Here is a 23208-nt window from a genome sequence, read left to right as displayed (position 1 = left end):
TCTAAACACTTTATAAATATTTTATTCCATTTTCTTGCCTGAAGAGAAGCTGGATGTAATAACTATGTATAGGTATTTTTTTTCACCTGGCTTCTCTCAGGATTTTTTCTTTTTCTTTGATTTTCTATAATTTTGAAACAGACCTAATTTGGACTTCACTCAATAAGGGGTGGGCGGCAAAACATAATCAACGATATACTCTAGGTAGACCAGAATCAAATCTAGGTAATCTAGAATCAAACCTTTAAGGCCTAAACCAATGGGGTTCCAAAAGATTACTGCTTTGAAGACTGTCAGACTGTGGTTTCCTTTGTCCCAAGTTTTTTCAAAAGTACCCAGAGATGATTCTAATAGGCAACTGCAGTTGAAAGGCAGTCATTGATCTGTAATTTATGTTGCTACAGTAAGGCTCAAATTGGACAAATATACATACAATCTCAAACAAAATTCTGAAGAAATCACCTGTTAACTAAGCTGACCCCATAAAACTACAATCACACCATTCCCATCACAAAAGAAAAACAGATTTTGAATATATACAATTTATTTAATAAATTAATGTCATTCAAAATACAGTGCCAGAACATTATGCAGTTGAACATGCTAGTAATGTTTGTCATGAAGCACCTGTGCTCATGTTAGATTGGCGGCGGCCCGCTACTGCTAGTGGTTCCTGGGATTAATGCCAGAGCAGCACTAGTTATCTGCTCTTCTGCACCGCTAGTGCAGAGAATTCCTGAACAGTTCACCTTTCTAATCCTACCCCCCACACACAACAGGTTAAAAAAAACACACCCTGACAGCTAACAAATATCTATACACAATCACTCTACAGTAATGCTTATTAAATTAAGATGTAATGACCTGGTTAACCCACTCTAAATCTTTAAGATGGAGAAATACAACAGCAGCAGGTAGTTATATGCATGAGCCAATGTTAATGTAATACAGAAAGTGGAGGCATTTACTGATTAAAGCTCCACACAGACCCGCACAATGAGGGACTAGCAATTCTTATTGCAAGCCCAGCAACTGAAGTCCACACCTGGTAAATGACCAGCTGGTTGGAAGACCTGTATTCTAGATAGACAAGTATAAGTTAGTGAAGAGAGTACATGCACCTAATAGTATATAGTTAGACTGATCCTGCAGTCATACTTTCCCTGTGCAATACCATAAAATGGAAGATCTTCCTCAACTATAGGATTCAGACAACATTTCTATGCCAACATGGACACTAGTGTTAAGTGCAGCTCAGTTAACTACACTGAAAAAAACATTCCAGGACTTCAAAACAGAAGCACGGGAATGAAATACATTTACCAAAATAACCTCAGCACAATTTGCGATATACCACACTAGGAACAGGAAACTACTTTAATAAGTGAACTTTTGGAACTGTACATACACAGGGCTAACAATGTTAGATAATCCAGATTGTTATGCTCTCATGATACACATAAAAGTTTCTCAATTATTGGATAATCTATTTCATATTATGGAAGCATATCTTTAAGACTCACTGATATATATTATACTGATGCAAATATTAAGTAGGGCATAAAAATAAAATTTATCAAAGATAGATTTTTTTATGTACTCATATTCAGTCCTTTCATAGTCTCTCATTAAGCAAAGAAAATGACAAAAGCAAACAGATGAAGCGTGCACTCCCTGAACTCCTGACTATACAGGCGGTAGTGCAACCATCTCTCCATCCATTTCAAACTCCTCTGTTCCATCCGGTGAAAAAAGGTAAGTTGGTGGTTTCCATGGAGATTCTTCAAGGCAGGATGGATACAGTTTCCCCACAGTGCATCGAAAATCTCTCCCTAGGTCCCAGAGTACACGTTCAGATATATGTTGCCGCAGAGACCACCGGTCAAGTTCCAGATCGTATTGGTAAGTGACGTATTTAGCTCTCTCATTTAAGTGGGTTTCTCGCATAAACACACACAGAGAATTTGAGATTACAACAGCTCTCACACAGGGATCTGAGTACCTCTTAGCAGGGATGTTGGCTGCCATTTTCCACTCATTTTTATTCACATCATAGACTTCCACAGTTACTGAAGACCCATCTACAGTGCCAGAGGGGAGTCTTATGCCAGAATTAGTAGCAATGTGCAACCCTCCGATATAGAAAATTTTATCACCAAAAGCTGCAGCTGAAGCAAAAGACCTGCTCGTCTGTCTCATGGCCATTTCTACCCATGAATCAGACCTTGGAAAATAACAATACATGAGGTTCAGGGTCATCACATAAATGCAGTCATGAACTACAACTGCTGCACTCCACTGCCAAGCACAAGGCAAAGGGCTTACCATTGTCCATTCATCCTTCTCAGTGTCGTATCTTTCTACAGTCCTCCGATTAAGTTCTCCACCCACACTATCTCCTCCGATTGCATAGATATAGCCTTCACAGCAAACCAAAGATGGCTTTACGCGGACAAAAAGCATTGGGGTCTTTGGAAACCAGGTATTTTGCTGTGCATCAAACCAATAAAAGCAATTCACAGTTCTAAAGGCAGTCTGAAGTTTGCTTGTTTTACTGTGATTTGTTTTTGTGTTTTTCAGAGGAACTTGACCACCTGCTATATAGATGTCATTATCAGGTGTTACAACGGTCCCAACCTTATGTAAATCAGCTGGTGGGCTGCATAGCTTGTAAACTTTTTCTGCTTGGGGGCTGTAACAGACTGAAGAGTAAAGACTACAAGGATTTTCTGAAGATGCTTCAATGAAAATCATCATCTCCTCTTTAGTCATTCCAAGTCTTGGTTTGAAAAACTTGGGCATGGACTTATACAGACCTTGAACAACTACTGACTTATCATTGGGTGGCAGACCTTGAAACCAAGCTCTCTGTGTTACTTCTGAAAGTGCATCAATTCTGATTTGGCTAAGAACTGAAGACAAATACTGCGATCGTGATTCTGTGTTGTACTCCAGCCATAGCATAGCAGCTTCACGAACTGTCTCCTCCTTTTCTACGTTTAAATTGTCACTACTGAGAATGTCTATCAGTAGATCATGTGACAGCTGCATGAAAGCTTCCTGATGATACACAGCCGTGAACTTGTGCTCCACCATCCTTTTAGCACTTTGTTTTAATTCCTCACAGCTGAACAGATCAGCAAAACTCAACAATCGCACACAATTCTCTGCATTTATTTTTTTAATTAAATATTCTCGACAACGTTGTAACACATCTTCTACCTAAAAATGGGGGAAAAACAAGGCTGATAAAGGCAAGCCAGACATTTGCTATGTAACACACAAGTATATTAATCAAATCCTTATACTGTAGTTTTATTTTTAGGTACACTTGTGGGCTAAGAGATAGTGTCTTCCCGTAATAAAAAACTAGAAGACTGTGCAGGGGCTTTCCTGGTGGCTCAGATGGTCAAGAATTCGTCTGCAATGTGGGAGACCTGGGTTCGATCTCTTGGGTGGAGAAGGGAATGGCTACCCACTCCAGTATTCTGGCCTGGAGAATTCCACGGACAGTGGAGCCTGGCAGGCTACAGTCCATGGGGTCACAAAGAGTCAGATACGACTGAGCAACTTTCACAATGTATTGTTTTGCATTTTTCTTCCTGTCTAGTGGCCTACTTAACTGCCCTATTTAGGAGTCAGTAGTATAACATCAGATAGGCTCTTGGGGACTTCCCAGTGTTTAAGACCCTGAGCTTCCACTGCAGGGGGTGTGGGTTCGATCCCTGGTCAGGGAACTAAAATCCCATATCCCACATGCTGCACAAAAACAAGACCCCCCAATAAATGACTCTTAAAAACCTAAACAGCCTAAAGGTAAGGAAATTCATGCATAAGTTAAATACTTTTAGGCTTTAAAAAATATGTAACTGAGAAAACCAAGTAAGAACAATATAAATCAGTACAGGAAATGATTATTGTTGAGAAGTGAGAATCTGGTTTTGTCAACGTGTATAAGAGAGTCATAAAAAAGCAGATATACACAGTGCCTAACTATAGTTATTTGCCTTTCTTACCTGGAGCACTAGGATAACCAATCAAAAGAAAATAGTGCAGTTATAAATAATCTAAATTTAACAACCCATCTTAGCCACTCAAAGTTTCCTAGATTTTTCTCAAGACAAAACAGATCTCAGTTGAGTTACAAGTGCTACCTCCTATATTTATTCCAGATCACAGTGATTAACTAGAAACAGTTTGTGATAAGAAGTCAGGTTGTTTGGCTTCAAAACTTGGATAGGCCAGTCAACACTTGTATAATATCAGACAAGTAGCTTTCTTCTCTAAGCCTCAGCTTTCTCCTGCATAAAATGAGGAAATCCTTTAAGTGATTATTTTAGGATTAAATGAGAACTGATATATAGCATCAGTACAGTATCTGGCATATAAAAACATTTCATGCAGTTAATAGTGAAAGCCATGTTGGCAGTCATAAAATGCCCCATCCCAGACTTGCCAGGGCAACCTTAGTCCTGGAGGAGGCAGAGTCTGGGTTTGCATTTGGGTAAGTATATGCCTAAGGGTTTCATTAACATGATTAAAAAAAAAAAAAGGAAAGCTGTCATTATTTACAGTAACAGTGTTCTGAAATCCAAGTTTCTTAAAATTCCTCAATTATTTAGCAATTGTAAAAATACCTGCTTTTAGTTCCTGGCTTTTAAAAAAAGTAATGAAATTATTTAAATGATTAAATAAATAATATAATAATAATAAATAAATTAAATCATTACAGTAGGCATTTCTCCCTTTTAGGTTTGGATTCAGGATATCAATGTCTTCCATTGTAAAGCACCAGGAAGCTACCATGGGCTTCAATTTCCCCAGAATTACAGGTACACAAGGACACTGCACAACTGGGGGGCGGGGAGAAGAGTACAAACTAAAAAGGAGGAAAGCTACTTAAACTGGTGCTCAACCAATGTCACTGATGTTTATTCAGCACGCATTTATCCAGTACCCTCTAGGTATCATGAACTATGCTACCGAAATTTAACCTTCAGTTTGATGATTCTCCCTTTGGAGAAACTTATTTCTGAAAATACAAAGAATTATTCCAAATAGGAAAAGAAATGAGAAAAATGTATTTATTTATTTAGCCACACCATACAGCATGTGGGATCTTAGTTTCCCGGCCAGGGATCAAACCTATGTCCCCTGCAGTGGAAGTGTGAATTCTTAACCAATGGACCACCAGAAGTCCTGGAAAATATTTTTATATGCCTCTTAAAATTTAAAAGAAACGTTGAAGGGTGGAAGTCCCTGCTGGTCCAGTGGTTAAGACTCTGCTTCCACTGCAAGGAGCACGGGTTCCAACCCTGGTTCAGGAACTAAGATTCCACAAGCCACATGGCATGGCCAAAAATAAATAAAAATGTTGAAGGGGAAACAAAGAGTGAGAGAGTGAAATAGTTTATCATACGTAAATATATCGTCACTTTTTCTTTTAGTTTAATTCTTGATAGCTCAGTGTGTTCTCATGCTATTACAAATATGTTTGATAACTTCTGTTAAGAATCTTGACATTTTCCATGAAAAGTAATACCATCAAAAATTAGCATATCTAAGCTTTTAGCCAAAACACCAAAGCATTTAAATTTAGTAACACTGTTAAAAGCTTTTTTACTTAAGATCTAAATTCTGTGGTATACTAGGCAGAATATGAAACTAATAGGAAATTTTCACTTATCTTTTCAGTAAGGTTCCCACCATAAAACTAAGTTTACTAGATGATCAAATTCTATTGTTTTTCTTTTACACATTTTAAAAAGAGAAGAAAAACTTTACATTCTAAAATCTGCAATAAAATTACATAGCTATAATACATCACTGATGAAACAATGTTTCTTAAGAAAAATAAACCACAGTTAACACATACAACTGAGAGAAAAAACTGCTTACCTGCAGGAAGCACGCTGTCTCATAAAGCTGTTCTACAGTGCTGTCACTTATTGCCAAGTTACCCGTGTATGTATAGGTTATTATTATCTGTAAGGTGGCTGAGTCCACATTCCTCAGATGTATGTGTGTCTGTTTGCTTTCACTTAGTCCACTCATGAACATGGCCCTACAGGAAGGGTGGGAGGGGGAGACAAAAGTAGAGCTAAAAGAAACACCAAAACTAGACCACACAGAATTTTATTTAGGGTATTTGCTGATGGACAACTTACAGGGAAAAACTTTTGAGGGAGGCAACAGAAAAGTATAATCCAGTGCCAAAGCTATACCAAACTATTCTACTATGCCATTCTGAATGATAATATCAAAATTAATTCATTCCTTATATTCACACAATGCAATTTAGCAATAAAAGAAACTCTTTAATACGTACACAGACAAACCTTAAAATCATTATGGTCAGTGAAAGGCAGATACAAAAGACCACATACTATATGATTCCATTTATATGAAATATCCCCCAAAAGCAAATATACAGAGGCAGAAGGGAGATTAGTAGTTACCTCGGGCCATGGGTAAGAAAGGTGAGTGACTGAGACTATAAGTGGGCATAAAGTGATGGAAATATTTCAAACTAGATTGTAGAGATGGTTGCAGAGCTCTTTAAATGTACTTAAATACTTAATTGTATGTAAATTAGCTTTCAACAAAGCTGTTAAAATTTCAATTTATTCAAATGATTTCCTAAAAATATGCAGGACAGTTTCCTAAAAATATTTTACATGCAGGAAAATATGCTGTAAAGGCAATTATGTTATGAATACAAACTAAATGTCCACATATAGGGGAGAGATAAAAAAAAATGCAAAGAGTATTATTACTGTATGTATAGAAAAGCCTATAGTGATCTCAAGTGTAGTATCACAACAACTAGCCTGGGCACCTCAAGGACAAGATTAGAAACGCTTTAAAGTGGATGAAGTAGTGAGTCAGGGGAGAATATAAGTACTTTTTTGGGGGGGGAGACTGCTGAACCTAAGAGGTTCAGGCATTTAGATCACAGAAGGCTTTTAAAATGAGACCCAAGAGGGAATTCCCTGGCGGTTCAGTGGTTAGGACCCAGTGCTTTCACTGCCTGGGCCTGGGTTCAATCCTGCATCGGGGGTAAGATCTGCAAGCCCAACAGCAGAGCCAAAACTTTTTACTGAACTTCCTTGTACATAATGAAGAATGCTGAAGGGTTCTGAGCATGGATTCACTAGCACAATAAAACATATTCTAGAATGAATACTCCGTACTGACAGACCTCAAGTGCCAAAGGCTGGAGGCCAGAAAACTGCTTTTTTTAGGCTACTGCAATAATCTATGTTAGAAATAAGAACCACCTGACTGAGGATGGCAGAAATGGATACAAAAGCTTTTACAAAAAAACCCAACAAGATCAAGTGATTTTCTGAACACTAGCAATAAGAATAGGAAGTAGATTGTTGTTTTTTAGTTGCTAAGTTGTGTCTGACTCTTTGCAACCCTGTGGACTGCGCATGCCAGGCTCCTCTGTCCTCAACTATCAGAATTTGCTCCAATTCATGTTCATTGAGTGGGTGACGCTAACCATCTTGTTCTTTGCTGCTGCTTTCTTAGATAGGAAAAGAATCAAAGCTAGCTCTTTATTTTCAAGTAAATGCCTGAAAAAAAATACTGTTAACCATTGAGAGGAAAATTGTAAGATGGAGGAAAAAAGGTGAGTTAAATTTTAGATATGTTTAATTGAAGGTGTGGGCAGCTGAGTCAAATAGAAATAATACAATAACCAATCAAGTATTTAATATTACTGAAACTATGAAGAAAGGCATTAATGCAATAGACTGTGAATTATCTACAAAATGTCATGTGTTAAAGCCAAGTAAGTTACATGAGAGAGACTAAAAAACTAAGAGAAAAACCCACCCAGATTCCCAATGACCAACCTGAGGTAGAGTTCTATTAGAAGAAAAAGTAAGAATGACAAAAGGTTGAGAAACATTCATCAGAGAAATAAGAACAAGCCAGTCAGTATAATGCTACTCTGGGCAAGAGAAGCAGGGTGACAAAAACTGGAGCGTCAAGGGTAACAAACATAGCAAACGCAATTAGGAAAGCACTGGTGATTTCTGGTGTAGCTCACAAAGAGCAGTAAGAACAGCAACTAACTTGAAGCAGTTAGGGAATGGAAAAGTGGCAAAAACATCAATCAGGGTGTTTGAAAACTGCCTCCCAAAGAATACAGAATGGCCATAAACCTAATCAAAGTAAAGGAGAACAGGAATTATTCTCGAAAAGTATCCGAGATTTAACAAGAAAACCCTAATAAAAACACCTAAGACAGCTGGTGTCACTTATTTCACAAGTCTCTTCTCTCACATGGGAGATGACCAAAAGCAACCTGAAAAATTACAAGAGATCTGAGTAAAAATGGAAGATTTAGGGGTCATGTGCTTTTTCTCTGTTCCAATAGAAGGTAGTTAACTTTGGAAGAGGAAGTAGGGCAAGAGAACAGCTGACTATACAGATGACACTGAGACAGGTTATTCCAGGCTATAGTTTAAGACACCAGAATAGTGGACTTCTGTGAAGGATTTATGCTTCCCAAAGTCGAAAGACACTAGGGGAAGCTTAGCCAACTTGATCATAAAAATCTGAAACAGGCTTTTCAAGGAAAGAATAAATGCTGAATTGCATATTATAGCAGGCTGAATTACCATGGTGAGAGAGGTGCTGAGTAATTCTCAAGTAATCCCTTTCACTTGGGTTCTACTATCTATGTTACTAAGAAGTAGAAACTATTACTTCAGAGGTTCTTAGGATTTTAGAGGTTTTTTTTGATTCTTGGTGGAATGGTACTGGTAAACTGCAAAAGAATGTACCTAGTTCAAAGGACAAAATTTCTCACAGTAAATTTCTAATGGTTAAATTGATGCCAACATATGTAAGGATACTGAAATCTACAAAGTTGAAAACAGAATCCAGTTGAAGAAACCTGGGAAAAGATCAAGTTATTATTGTGGGAATATATAATAATTATCTATCCAGTCCAGAGAAAAGATATATATAGGAGGAAAAATTAATACACGTGTTTGGTCTTGTGGATTATGAAACTGGCCCAGACACAGTATTGTAAAGACGGATGGATTTAATCCCAAACATGGGCAGAACTATTCTTTCTACTGTTACTTCAAATCCCTATTATCTGATTTGCTTTAGGGAGAATATATTCTTTTAGAACACCAAAGCTAAAGAAGGGAACTAACTAGTGAAAGTAATAGCAGCCTTAAAGAGATTGTGTTGCTTTTAAAATTTTGATACTAATGATATATTTAAACTTTTTATTTCGTCTTCCAGGAAGCCAATTCCAACCCAATTAGTTAAAAGATAAAAGAATAACCTCATGGCTAGAGAATTTAGAGAACAGCGTGTTATCTATACAATAAAAAATAAAGTTAACAAGGGAGGAAAAAAGGTAAGACACCTAACCCGTAATCGCATGTGTTACCTTCCTGATAAAGATGACAAGCAAATAGAATTTCTGCATAGGTTTAAAAGTTAAATAAGACAACTACTAGGGTAATAACCACAAAAGATTCTATGATTACAAATACCAATCTGGAAATCCACAAGTCATAAAGCTTTCCAATAAAGAATAATCAATTCATAATTAACAGCCATTAAAAAGGGAGAACTAATGGACCTAGGTTTGACTGAATCTGTAACTCTGAATTCCTGACACTATCTACTAAGCCAATGGAAATGAAAAAACAAAAACAATCCTGACAATCACAATCATCTGGGAAGCTCTTAAAATATACAAATCCTCAAACTCTAACTTGGACCCACTGAGTTAGATCCAGAAGAATCGTTAACTTCTGGGTTTGAAATCCAAGAATCTCTATCTGTAGAAACACCAGAGGATTCTAAGGATCCTTTCTGGGTCCATTAGGTTTTCTAGAATCACTGTTTGCAAATATGCTAAGTTTTCTAAGATAAAAATAGTTTTAATGTCTGAAACTATGAAATATCCACAGTTAAACCTGAAAAAACGGCAGGAAGAGCAAAGCAACTGACAAGGCAATCTGGGTCTAAGCTTCTTTAATCATCATGAGATGTGTTATACTGGGGAACGTGAAGTTTCTACACCTTCCTCTATGTTAACTTTGAAAAGTTAAGATTATACTGTCCTGTCCATAGCTGCCACTAAAAAGCAGCATAAAGTAAGTTTCATTGATGATAGCCACTTAAGCCAGCTAAGATTTGCTGTACGAATATACCAGTCCACATTTAATTCATCTTTACTCACTCTGTCCTCTTCAAATATTACGTAAAAATTCAACCTAAGGGCAGTGACCAAACAGGAATTTCTATGCCTTAATTCTATTTCTCCCATGAAATACATAACAAAGGAAAACCTACCTTAAAAAGATTAAAAATTGTAAAAGGTCATAAATGTAAAGTTTTATTTATAATTAGCAAACAATTAAATCAACTTCTAAATTCTGAGGCACAGAGAACAACATTATCAGTTATTAACTATTTCAATCTGGGAAGGAGTCTGGTAAGGCTAAAAAGATATCACAAATGATAAAAGTAACCAACAATGAGCAAAAAATTCATTTTTTCAAAGGAAATCAAAGTTCTTAACACATCTAAACACTACCAATTATCGTCTAGAAGTTATTATCAAGTATACGGTAACTCTTAAATTCATAAACAAAGATCATTTTCTAAATTTAACATTTTAAAATCTTATGAGTAAGTGAAAATTACACCATTCATTTTCCTTTCTCTTTCAATGAAAAAAACAGTACTGTATTCTGAACCTTTTTGCTTCCGCATCATTAAACTTAACCTTAATTTCAAATTTCTTGTATTTAATCTTTGTAAAACCTTCCCTTGCCTGTCCCTTATTTACATACACAAGGAGGTGACTGGCAAACACTTTATCACCCAAATAGAAAATTTAGGCAAAACATTAAGACATCTTTTTTAATTCTAAATAGTGTTTAAAATAATTTCTATCAAAAGATTAAAACAAGCTAACATTCTGCACTTGAAATTACAAACTAACCAAGATTAAAAGTACTTACCTAAAATAAGAGCTGCATGTTGCAAGAACCATCTTATGACAAGGGAATTCAGTGCCCTCAACAATTAACACTATGTCAGTAAACAACTGCTGTTCATAAAACAATTTCAACTGCTCCAACAAGGACACAGCATATTCAGTATTGATCTGCTTCTCCTCTTGAGTGGACATGACTGTATTCCATTAATATCTCCAGGAACAGATTAGAATAAAGTCAGTCTTACTGATGGAAGGTCAAGTGAATGCTTCAGAAATAAAGAAAGGAGAAACTCTGCTTGCTGTTATCTGCAGCATTCAGAACCAAGACTGACACACTCACTAATGAAGAGTATCTTGCTATAGGCTTAGAATTACTATTAGGTCATCCTGTGTTAATTAGGTTCTTCAGAGTTTTTCAACACAGTCTGCACACATCTTGCTCAAATTTGCAACTGCTGTTCATCTCAAAAGAGAGTAACACACGAGGTAGATTTTGTGGCAACATCCTATGTTTGGTGGATCCTCTGGAGTAACTAAAAAAAAAAAAAATACATCAGTCAGAGTATCTAGGCCAGTACATTTTTAGAATACAATATTTAAACAGACTTACATATGAATTACATTTTTTTGTAATTCAACTTTAGACATTACCATAAAAATAAAACATGAGGAAAATACTTTAAAAGTTTATTTGTAGTTTTATCTTTTTGACTTCTATAAAAAATTTAAACATTTCAGAAAGAACACATCAATATGCATACACTTACAAAGTTCTTTAAAAACAAAAACATACAGTATGACAAAATACAGAAATGTATTACTACATGAAGACTTCATATTATACAAATATGAATGTTCTCAAAATGTGTAAATTTAAAATTTTCAGAAGATTCAAGTCCAATTTTTAGACAATCTGGAAGAATTCCCCAAAACTGCCAAGATATCTGAGTGAAAGGGAGGCAAGTTCTTCCTCATGACTTATCAAATATTAAAATATATTAACAGTTCTATAATAAAGGCAAGTAAATAAAAATAAGTAAATATAATACACTCAAGTTATAAGAAAAGGTATTAGATATGATAAAGAAGTCTTCAAATTAGAAGACTGGGTTATTCCAACAAATAACACTGGACACCCCCAGGAGGAAAAAACAAAATCTAATACCATTCATCAAAGAAATTCCAGCTGCATTAAAGTTTAATTTTAAAATATTATTTGGAAATAAGTATTTGTAACGTATGGCAGGAGAAGGCAATGGCACCCCACTCCAGTACTCTTGCCTGGAAAATCCCATGGGCGGAGGAGCCTGGTAGGCTGCAGTGCATGGGGTCGTGAAGAGTCGGACACGACTGAGTGACTTCACTTTCACTTTTCACTTCCATGCCTTGCAGAAGTAAATGGCAACCCACTCCAGTGTTCTCGCCTGGAGAATCCCAGGGACAGGGGAGCCTGGTGGGCTGCCGTCTATGGGATCTCACAGAGTCGGATACGACTGAAGCGACTTAGGAGCAGCAGCAGCAACATATGGGAAATGAATTACAAATAAGGGAAAAGAATGTATAATATAGAGTACTAATAACAGTTAAAAAAAAACTATCACCTGTTTCCTAATTAGATGATTCTTAGTTCCATAATCAGAAAGTCAAGTGCTGTTGACATGAAAACTATTTGACCATCATTTGGAACTACTACTACTTTTTCCCACAAAAATATCATCCATCTCTCAAAGAGGTCACACTGTACTTCGGGCCAAGCTATACTATTACATAAACTGCTAACCTGATGTAGACTGTCAAATTTCCAGCCAAGTAAAGTATAAAGGAGTAACTAAAACAGGTGCAAAGCCAGAGACTTTGGGTCATTTAAGGTAATGACTTTGCTCTTCCAGATCTGAAAGTTATCCTATAAATCTAAGTTTATTGCATAACCTCTAAGGCTAATAATACCTAAAATCACTGGCTATTTTCATATATTAATAATGCAGCAAGGCCCAGTGTTAGTGAGGGTGTTAGAAATGAGCATTTTTACACAGGAGTGTAAGTTGATACATACCTCCAAGCCCTTAATCAAAACTCTTAAAAGCCAGCTATGTTCTGGAATTTAGGATTTCTCAAATCTTATAAAACTAATGTGGTACATATATCATGTACTACAAGCAGTCTAGGACAGAACTCCGTAACTGAACATCCTATTTTCACTGAGGGAAATATGAATAGTATGAAAAATAATACTATATAGAATCTCATTACTTCAGATCAAGTTTTACAAAACCAAATTTTTTAAAACTTGACTTTAAGAGCTTTTTGAATTTCAGAATTGCAAAGGAAGTATTACAGAAGACGTAATATTTGGCACTGTAAATGCTTACTATCTCAATCTTTCAATTCCGCCTCTAAAAATTTATCTGACAGAAATGTATATATTGATAGGCTAAAATTCCTAACCCCAGCTGCAGGACCCCAAATTGTCCCCATCCATGTTTAAACCAGGTGACAGGAGCTGCTGGCCAAAGCCAGGATGGATTTAGACGACACTCTACACTCCAGAATTCCTTGCAGGGTAGCTGTACAGGTTCATTCTGGTTATTTCTCTAAGACTTCATACTCTCTGAACCTGATTTTTTTGCAGTTCCTTTTCTGAGCCCCATTTATGTATGTCTCCATTTTATTAGATTTGATTTCTTTTTATCATATTCATGATACTGTATTAAAACAATACTAGTCTGCTTTTAGAAAATTACACAGTGAGCCAACTTTATACAATCTTATTGTCACTGCTTTATATGCCCCCTATTTCCACCCCTCCCTTTGAAATCTAGGGTACATTGTCTTCCTAACAATTTTTATTTAAGATATCTCAACATTAAAATAGGCAGCAGAAGTCATTCAGACATCATATAAATTTAATAATTCACCCAGATCAGTATCTAGTACAATTCAAAATAAAGTTAAGTGTTGCTTTTCTGGGAACGTAAGAGTTCAAAATGTATTAACTAAAAATGTAAAAAATGGCAAAGTTTAAGATGGCCAACCAATAACCTTCAAAAGGCCCCTAAAATCAATATACTACATGCTCTGAAACATTTCACAAAGTCTGAACTATACTACTTAATAACCAAAGATTGGACACATTTACAAATTTGCCCTTAATTCCCAGGTATCAATGAAACTGTTTAATTTTTGATCATAAATTAATGGCTACTTAAATTTAACTCCACAAATGTTTTTTGAGTATTTACTAAGTGCTGGTCATTGTACTGTAAGTACTCAGACTGAGAGTTGCCAACCACGAGAGCTCCAGGACACCAAGTGCATTTACTCTTACTACAGCCAAAACATGTCTATCATTTAAAAAGAGTGTCTTTATTCTAGACAAATTCAAATCTACAGGCAGGCAAAAGAATAAAATCTAGCCGTCATGATCTTTCATTTCTAAACTTTTGATAGAGAAGTAATACAAGAAATTTTTTCTTTACCATAAGAACAACTGTAGCACAAGTGCAATGAGCAAAGGAGGCAGCTGGGATTTGTCCCACTGTTAACAGTGGTTCACACTGCAGAGGAAAGAAACATTTATTGAAGACTTATTTAAACCTTCTACATTTTGTTAATATATGCAATGATAATTTAATTAAAAAACTCAAACTTTCAAAGGTATACTACTCTCTTTTCTCATCATAAAAACAAAATATTTTAGGATTTGTAAGCACAGTCTTTGTCCCAAATGCTAAAGCTGTTGCAGTCTGAAAACAGCGAAAGTCAACATATAAAGGAACGGACATGATTGTTTCAACAAAATGTTCTCTACAAAAAAGGACTACAGGCTAAATGTACCAATCTCTGTTTTAGGCTGCTTCTTGATCAAATATTAAGAATTTTTTTAAAAGGTGGTAACAAAAATACACACTTCAAGATTATTTTTCCCAGAAGAATGTTTCCCCTTCAAGTCATAAAAACAAGAAAAAAGCACAAACCTTAAACACTTGAAAGTTGAGTTAAATATAATTCTTAATCTGTCTATAGTCCACCTTTCAACTGAAATATTTTAACGTCTCTTACCTAGTCACACAACCACTTTCCCTATTTACTACGGGCTCAATCAACTTTTCAAACACTTTTAAAAAATCCAGTGAGTATCCTTTATTTAGGTTAGAAAAAAAGGACTTTTCTAAAGATAATCTGCTGAAAGAAACCCACAATGAGAAAAAGAACTATTTTAGATTCAAAAACACTTGAATTTCTTTCTTTTTTAAAAAAATCAACTACATCATTTCTGGAGAAGGAAATGGCAACCCACTCCAGTATTCCTGCCTGGAGAATCCCATGGACAGAGGAGTCTGGCAGGTTATAGTACCAAAGGTAGCAAAGAGTTGGACATGAGTGAAGGGACTTAGTAGGCACAACTTATTTATATATATTTGAAAAACACAAGATGTGTACAAAACAATTGTGTGTAAAGACATTCAATGAACACGTGGATTCAGCAGATGAACTGATGGCCAAAGACTAGGAAACCACTATTAGTTGCCACATTTCCAGGTATCAGGTACCTTAAGATGAATAGAAAGGTCCTGTAATTTAAAGGTAGTTGTCAGGACATATTTCACAGTGAGAAAAGCCAACTAGAAAAAGCATTAAATGGGAGTCATACAAACACAGTGTAACGACATTCAGAATCTAACAAAGTAAAATGTACTCTGGCATTAAAAGTATGCATATTCTTATTTCTTTTTCTAAGTTCTTGGCTATATTCAGTATTTTTGATTGATCTATTTGATACCAGTGGATAATAGCAATGAATAAGGTTAGAATGCTATATACAGGATGATATCCCTTCTTCTTTTTACCAACTTTCTGCAAGTAAAGTAGAGAACAAAGACCAACTTATGTTTTAATCTAAAAGCTTCCTATAAGAGTAGAATTACAACAGAGAAAAAAAAGCAAAAACTTGGATTCTAACATTTTCTCTAGGCTACCCAAGTCTCCAAGGTTCTACTGAGTGAATTTTGCCACACAAGAGTTTCAGAGCATTGTTATTAAATGGTCATTAGGATTAAATCAGTCAACAATCCACAGCAATACACACAATTCTACTTAAAAATCTGAAATACCTCTTACAGAAAGTTGTTTCAATACTTGTTTTCCTCCCTTTAATCAATGTGACTATAAATTTTGTAGGGGAAGCAAATATATCTAACTTCACTTTGAAATCTAGTTTTCATTCCCACAAGTGTGTCATTTATAGTACCTTTCCACAGAATAGCTACAGAAACATAAACAGATACAAAAGAAGTTCTCCAATGTTATACAGACAAGATCTGGAAGATAAAGGACTGAAAAACTACTGAATGTGAAAATGAGACTGATCAGCAATTAACCGAGCTGTAAAAGATAGGGTCGTTGTTCAGTAGCTAGGTTGTGTCCTCCTCTTTTGAGACCCTATAGATTGTAGCCTGCCAGGCTCTTGTCCATGGGATTTTCCAGGCAAGAATACTGGACTGCGCTGCCACTTCCTTTTCCAGGTGAAAAAAGGGAGGAGGTTGCAAACAACGACTGCACAAAAACTACAAAGTAATGATGAAACAGTGATAAAGAGGAAGAGCGGTGGACTACAGGTCACCACCTGTATGCAGACTTTCAAGTTGTGTATTTTTAACTTAGCTCTAACTTCCAGTGCTACAAATGTCAATATAGCAGATCTAAACTTGTCAGAAAAAATCCAAGGCTATTCTAATGTCAAGTATTGCCAAAAAATTAGAGCATGGACTGTGGAGCCAAATTACTTGGGTTGAAATCCCAACTCTGCAACTTACTAGTTGTGTGACCTTTCGTAAGTTATTTCTTTTTTGTGCTGTAGTATGCTCATCTGTAAAATGCGGGATAAAAATAGAATTCTTCTCAACTGGATTAAGGATTAAATGAGCTCTATGGAGAGTCTGGAGCAGTGCCTGACACACAGAAATACTACTCTGTGCAAAAAAGAATAATTTGTAATTATTTTACTTAACACTCACTTACTGGTCAAGCTTTTTGTAGTACCTTCGCACCTTCTGAACCTTCATACCTACACAGGTCTGAGTCCCAATTACCAGGTTTCAACACTCAAACACAGTTCTCTTTTTGCCTTGGTGAGTAGCATTTTAGATAAGAGAAATTTATTCAAAGATTTTAGGGAGTATTTTTGATGGTACAAATCATGAAACAAACTAGTACAACAAAGACTAATCTTGAGAAGGCTGATGCCTGTGCAAAAAAACTAAGTGATAGCCAGGAAGGCACCAGTCATAGAACAAGCCTTTCTTCATTTCAGTGAAAAGATAGGTTTCTCCTTCAGGGAGGACTATTGGTGCTAGAAGTAGTTTGCTTTCAAGTTATCAACACAACTCTGACAGTTGGGAATGTTTGGAAAACCACTTCATCTTCAGATTGATTGTCAACCATTACACATACAGAATTTTCTGGAATTGTGACAAACATCAATTAAAAAACAAACACCCTGACTTTTAAAGAATGTATGAGTTTGAGAAATTTCAGTACAGCTTCCTCTACTCTGATCAAGTTCAGAACCTAGGTCTACTCCTTCTTGACCCCTTTTCCAACGAGTGTGAAAAGACTACCAGACTCCATCAAGTTGATTATGCTCAATATCCTAAGTAAATTCAGGTCACAAGAATAGGCTTCTGTTCTACATTATGATCAGTAAGTTATTTCACTTTTAAAAAATTAAACAAGAACATAAAGGAAACACCATTTGTGATAGAATAATTATGACTTGTAGTATGCCCTTTTATTTTGGTTATCACTTTTCTTTTTTCCTCTCAGCTCTGCACAGACTTAAGAAAGCTGAAGAAATATAGACTTAAGTAAAACTGACATTAACTTTTTCAATAGATTTCAATTTTCACCAAATCAGTGATTTTTTTCAATCATAATAACAAAACTATTTCCCAGATATTAAATATATTCATGAGGTCATTAAGGGCACACTCACTTACAATTATGGCTACTTAAGTTTCTCAGTTTCTTAAAAAAAATAGAAGGGTAAACTGAGGAATACCTAGAATCCCCTGCCAACCATGGAACCTATTTACATGTTACCACTTGTCAGAAGTACGGGAGGGAGTGGAGCTGAAGAAAAAAAAAAGGGGGGGGAAGAATTGAAAAAGTATCTCTCATTAAATGATTACATTTTCTCGAGTCTCCTACTATAATCCCTCCTTCCCACACAGAAGAATCTAAGTGCTGAAAAATCCTGGCAAGCGAACAGGGAGTAAGCTTCACATATTTAAAAAGTTACTTGAAAACAACCTATCATTTCTAATACCCTGAGTAATTTGAACATAACCTGCTCTATTCAAACTCTACAAAACTGAAAATGATTAAGACTAAGATATAATGAAGGACTTTGGTATTTTCACTCATATTTTTTATGACATCAGGACCAATCCTTTTTCCTGCTCTTAGGAATATGAGCAAGAAGAAAAACAACTCTTTTATAAGTAAATGAGTAAAATCTTTGGGAAAACCAAATAATCTTTTGCCTTTTAAAGACTGCATTCAAATTTCTATAAATTTACCATTCACTTTAAACACATTGAGTGTTCAATGTTTGGATGTTATGAAATAGCTAATTATTTCCATTAACTAGGACAAAGAAAATCTGTGGAGGAGTGTGGACTGAAGTACTGACACCTCTATTCCCAACCACCTCCTTAAGTGCCATGTGGATAACCAAAGCTAGCCGAGTCTACGGTCCTGCTTAGGAGAGCAAACAGGAGAAGAGTTACAGCACTTAAAACTCTTCCTACAAAGAGCTGTCTGTAGAGAAAAAAGAACCATGTAGAAAAGCATGAACTATAAACCAAGCTCAACAGGAATGCCACAGCCCTGGTACTGTTTACTGAGGACAACAACCTCTTGAGAATTTCAGGGCCCAATCTAAAGGGGCTTCAATAAGCACTAGACCAACAAAAGATCAAAGTCAAGAAGTAAACTTAATATTAGCAAAATTCCACATCATCAAGGCTGGAAAACAATTGACTGGTTAGACTTTTCAGTTTACTTTCGGTCCGAAAAAGTCCTTCTTAGGAAAAAAAAAAAAAAAGGAAAAAAATCCTAACCTAAGGTTAACTAAAGCCACTCACAATTGCGAGATTTGAAGTTCACATGACTCAAACTAAAGCAAAACTTCACACAACACAGCGGGAAGCAAAACCAACCAACCCACCCACCTTACTTTAAAAGAGAACCACTGTTAATTCCACTTTGTTGATTAGTGGTCTCAATAGAAAAGATAAAAAATAACTGTAGTCAGAGTACACTGCTGATAGGGGTGTTTCTAAATGCCTGAATGCTAAGTGAGCCAGACGTACAGATTCATGTTATCAACAACACGTGACGTCCTGTACCCTACGTTTTTATAACGCTGATACTTTAGCTAGATATTTCACACAAACATAAGCTTTCACAGGTAATTTTACATTTTCGATTCTTTTTCCATTTTCATCTTAACGGGGTCATCCGTGGCATCGGACAACTCTAGAGATTTGTGAGTTACCTATTACTCTCCCTTTGAGATGGTAGAAAGTGAGCTTTGATTAATAAACCAGGGGGGATAAAAGAGCCGTTAACTCAAAATAACCGCTCCACATCGGGATATTCTACTCCATGGCTTCTTAATTCACAGGGAGAGAAAGATGGTCGAGTTCAAATAACTTAAAGAGATTTCAGTCTAAAGTAAATACGTACACAATTCTCCGTTTCAAAGGGCAGCTTCTGCTTTCTTTTTAAAATCATCAGTAGACCCACAATGGGACCTCTGTTAATCTAGACATCTCTTGGTTACTTAAGAAGTACCGGACAAGGAAAAAACGCAGGGCTTGCCCTCCTTCTGCCTACCGTCTCGCGAACACGTCGCGAGTAGTCAAGGGAAACAGCTTGATTTTGGCAACGCGGGCTCCAGCCGGGGCCAGGGCGCCGCCCGGGAGACCCGCGGCCGGAAACGCCCCCGCGAGCGACTCGCTCAGCCGCCCCTGCCCCAAGCACCGGCCGGACGCCGGGCCGCAGCGGGGCCGCCGCCGGGTGTGGACAGAGGAGCCGGCCGCCCGCGCCCATCCCCCGCCCGCGGCGGAAACGTCTCCGGTTTGAAAGATGCCGCCGCAGCCGCCCCCTGCCCGCCGAGCCACAAAGGGCCGAACCCCCTCCAGCCGCAGCCCTTCTTCCCTAGCTCTCCACAGGTCGCCCCCGGGTCCCCCGCCCGGGGCTGGCGACGCCTGCTCACCCGAGTCCCTCAGTCCTGAGGGTTGCGATCCAGTGCGGCCGGCGGCGCCGAAGACGCTGGGCCCCAGGAGCGCGGCGGCGGGGGCGTGGCCCTCCCGCGGCGGCTAGGGCCGGGGTCTCGCCTCCGCCTCCCTAAGAGGAAGGCTGGCGCCGCCGCCTCCCCTTCCTTCCGGTTTCCCCTCGCGCCCTCCCTCGGCCGCTCAGTCCTGAGCGGAAAACTGCGTCCTCTTTGGGCGCCGCCGCACGCTCCTCTGGGCCCGACCACCGCCAGACTCCTCCCCCGGGAGCCGCACCGCCCGCCCTCGCCGCCTCGTCAGCCCCGGGGCCGCGAGACGCCTGGCTTGCCGCTCCCACCCCGCCCCTGCGGCGCGCTCTCGCCCTCTTGGCGGGCCCCTTTCGAAACCCGGGGACGCGCGGGCAGCGGACCGTAGCCCAGCCTTCTCCAGGTTTCTTTTCCCGCCGCGCGCGCCTAGGCGCGCGCCTAACAGCACAAACGTCAGTTTCGCAGTTTCCCGGGTTCTTGGGACCACCCCCCCAACCCCGCCCGCCCTTACCCTCTCTTTCCCCGCCCTTTTCCTTTGCTAGATCCCACCGGAAAGCCAAAACAATTGGGTCCGCGCAGGCGCGTGGAGGAAGCGGAAAGAGCAGGAAGGGCGGGGAAGGCGCGAGGTGACGGGGAAACGCTTTTGAAGGGGTTTCCCTGGGAAGGTCAGCGGAGAGTCCGTGGAGGGCGCGTGCGCGGCGGAGGGGTCGCCCTCCAAGGAGCGCGGGTGTGGGGCGCCAGGGGGTGCGGAGAAGGGAGGCTTCAGGCCTAGCCTGGTGAAAAGACAGCACGGAGAAACTCAGTCCTGGGAAATGCGGACAGCCAAGCACCAAGTTCTATGCCGTAGACTGATTTTTTTCCACCTCTCGAAATACAGAAATTTGCAGGCTGAGTCCGGGAGTGGGAACAAGGTGGACTACACAACACCAGACCAGGAAAGAAAGAGAGGTGCTGGGAGGCTGAGTGGGCTTTGTCTCCTCGGCCCCTTCTCTCCAAAACACGATCTCCACTTACCAGAGCACGTTCGGTTTTCCAGTACTCATCAAGAGAGACTTCATGTCCTGGTCTCAAGGCCAAGGGAAAACTCAAAGCAGCACCTGAAAGAGCTTGCAGTTCTGCGGAGTGAACCGTTGGCGTGTGGAGGGAAGGCTCTTCAGCTAGTTTGTGCTGCAATGCCTCGGCTTCCAGCTCCCCCCAGTAACTCCAAAGGAGAGCCTTCAGCTTCAGTAAGCGAGGCTTTTATAACAGCCGTAGGCTGTGGCCCACTCCGGTGTGGTTAACTTGGTACGGCTTGCTAGCAAGCAGAAAGTCACAGATCTATTCTCTAGTTTGATAGAAGTTATTCACAGATCACAAAACTGTCAGAAATGCCCACATAGACTTCACCTACCTGCATAACTTCCATTCTTGGCACAAGCCCAATCTGGAGAATGTACGTGACCAATTATAAACTAAATGCACACATGTTACTGAAGAGCTTCTTTAGGCCAGATTAAATCAACTGAATACACACCAAGATATGTATGTCTGGGATTACGGCAGAATCTAGAAACTAATTCAAAGCATCTTTTATTAACTGTTCAGTATGCTCTCACTCTGCTTAGTCTGACTAAATGTCTGTTTTTGATACTTAAGATTCAAATCATTTAACAGGTAGTTGTGTTCCTACTCTGTGCCAGGCTGGATCCTGGAGACGCAAAGCCTAAACAAGAAGGCAGAAACAAAAAAAGGGTTTGTGTTTCCTCCTCTAGAAGACAGAATCATTTAAAATTTTTTTAAGGCGAATATCTATTTATTTTTATTTATTTATTTTGGCCTCACCGCGCTGGCATGTGGGATCCTAGTTCCTGACAAGGGATGGAATCCCCCTACCCCAACCCCGCATTGGTAGCAAGGAGTCTTCACCACTGGACCAGAAGGGAAGTCCCCAGGAAGAGAATATCTTGATAAGATTTTAGAAAAATAATTCTGAAGCATGGTGCATATTGGATTGAATCTGAGGTTACTAGTTAGGAGGCTGTAAAAATAATCCAGACAGGAGGTGGAGAGAGTCTGAACTAATGTGAGGATAGTGAAACAGAGTTGGACTTAAAACTAGCTAGATACAATATATAAGATTCAGGTACTAAGAGGATGAGGGGAAATAAGAAGTGAAGGATGACTGAGTTTTCCGGTTAGGGTGACTAGATAGTAATATCAGTATAGGAAAAGTAGCTAATTGTCAGGGTAAGAGAGTTCTAAAAGGTATCATTTTAATAGCTGTACAGTTAGGAATGCATATGGCTGCGAATAAAAAAATTCTGCAGTGGCTTAAAGAAGGGTCTGTTTAGTCACATAAACCTGAAGGTAGTTGGTTATCCTTGATACAACAGCTCTAGAAAAGTAGAGCCAAATGTCTATGATTCTTTTAACATTTCTCTCACAATTGCAAGATGGCTGCAACAGTTGTAGCCTTTACATAGTTAGTTGTCAGAGGCAGGAATATAGGGAAAGGAATGGCTTCAGCCATCTTTTTCTTTTTTTCCCAAGAAAGTAAAAGCTTTCCCAGGATAATACTCCATACCCCAACTCAGCAGACTTTCACATACATCTCACTTTCTAGAACTGTAATTCAGCCAACTATAGCTGTGAAGACTTAGATTTTCCAAGGTCTAGCAAAAGCCTATTTGGGTCAGACAAGTAGCAATCTGCTACTTAGTTAATACTTACAGCATTACTTTATAACATTTAAAAGACTGTGGGATGGCAGGCTGGATTGAAGTTTCTAGAGTTTCCAAACCAATCTTTTTGGTGTTTTATCTTAACTGGAAAAAGAACACGTTGAACATTTATTCTCAAATACTTGTACTTGTTTGCTGTTCCTTCCCTCCTCAAAGTTGTAGTCTCCTTAAAAATC

General features: G+C 38.5%; 1 protein-coding gene across 5 annotated transcripts; it reads right to left on the bottom strand.

The window, feature by feature from the left end:
• Window positions 1-526: 526 nt before the first annotated feature.
• On the bottom strand, window positions 527-20865 carry KBTBD2 (kelch repeat and BTB domain containing 2). 5 transcript variants are annotated; one of them, XM_061414194.1, is made up of 5 exons: window positions 20824-20842; window positions 14467-14544; window positions 11013-11523; window positions 5899-6064; window positions 527-3222 (listed from the first exon to the last, which is right to left on the bottom strand). In XM_061414194.1, the coding sequence occupies exons 3-5, from the start codon at window positions 11180-11182 to the stop codon at window positions 1687-1689; spliced, it is 1872 nt and encodes a 623-aa protein (XP_061270178.1). In that variant the 5' UTR covers window positions 11183-11523; window positions 14467-14544; window positions 20824-20842; the 3' UTR covers window positions 527-1686. The 5 variants fall into 5 exon arrangements, with proteins under 5 accessions (XP_061270178.1, XP_061270173.1, XP_061270177.1 ...); XM_061414189.1 differs by lacking the exon at window positions 20824-20842 and adding an exon at window positions 20271-20406; XM_061414193.1 differs by lacking the exon at window positions 20824-20842 and adding an exon at window positions 19739-20024.
• Window positions 20866-23208: the final 2343 nt, after the last annotated feature.

Source organism: Bos javanicus, chromosome 4 (genome assembly GCF_032452875.1).
Source record: "Bos javanicus breed banteng chromosome 4, ARS-OSU_banteng_1.0, whole genome shotgun sequence".
NCBI lineage: Eukaryota > Metazoa > Chordata > Mammalia > Artiodactyla > Bovidae > Bos > Bos javanicus.
The sequence above is the reverse complement of the archived record's forward strand: the minus strand, read 5'-3'. Positions and strand labels throughout refer to the sequence as shown.

Excerpts from the sequence above, each read along its gene's own strand:
- KBTBD2 (XM_061414190.1), bottom strand. The coding sequence starts at position 11,182 with ATGTCCACTCAAGAGGAGAAGCAGATCAATACTGAATATGCTGTGTCC. Across the intron at positions 6,065-11,012 it reads ACATGCAGCTCTTATTTTAG|GGCCATGTTCATGAGTGGAC; the intron begins GTAAGTACTTTT and ends CCCTTCCTGTAG. Across the intron at positions 3,223-5,898 it reads AGACAGCGTGCTTCCTGCAG|GTAGAAGATGTGTTACAACG; the intron begins GTAAGCAGTTTT and ends CCCCATTTTTAG.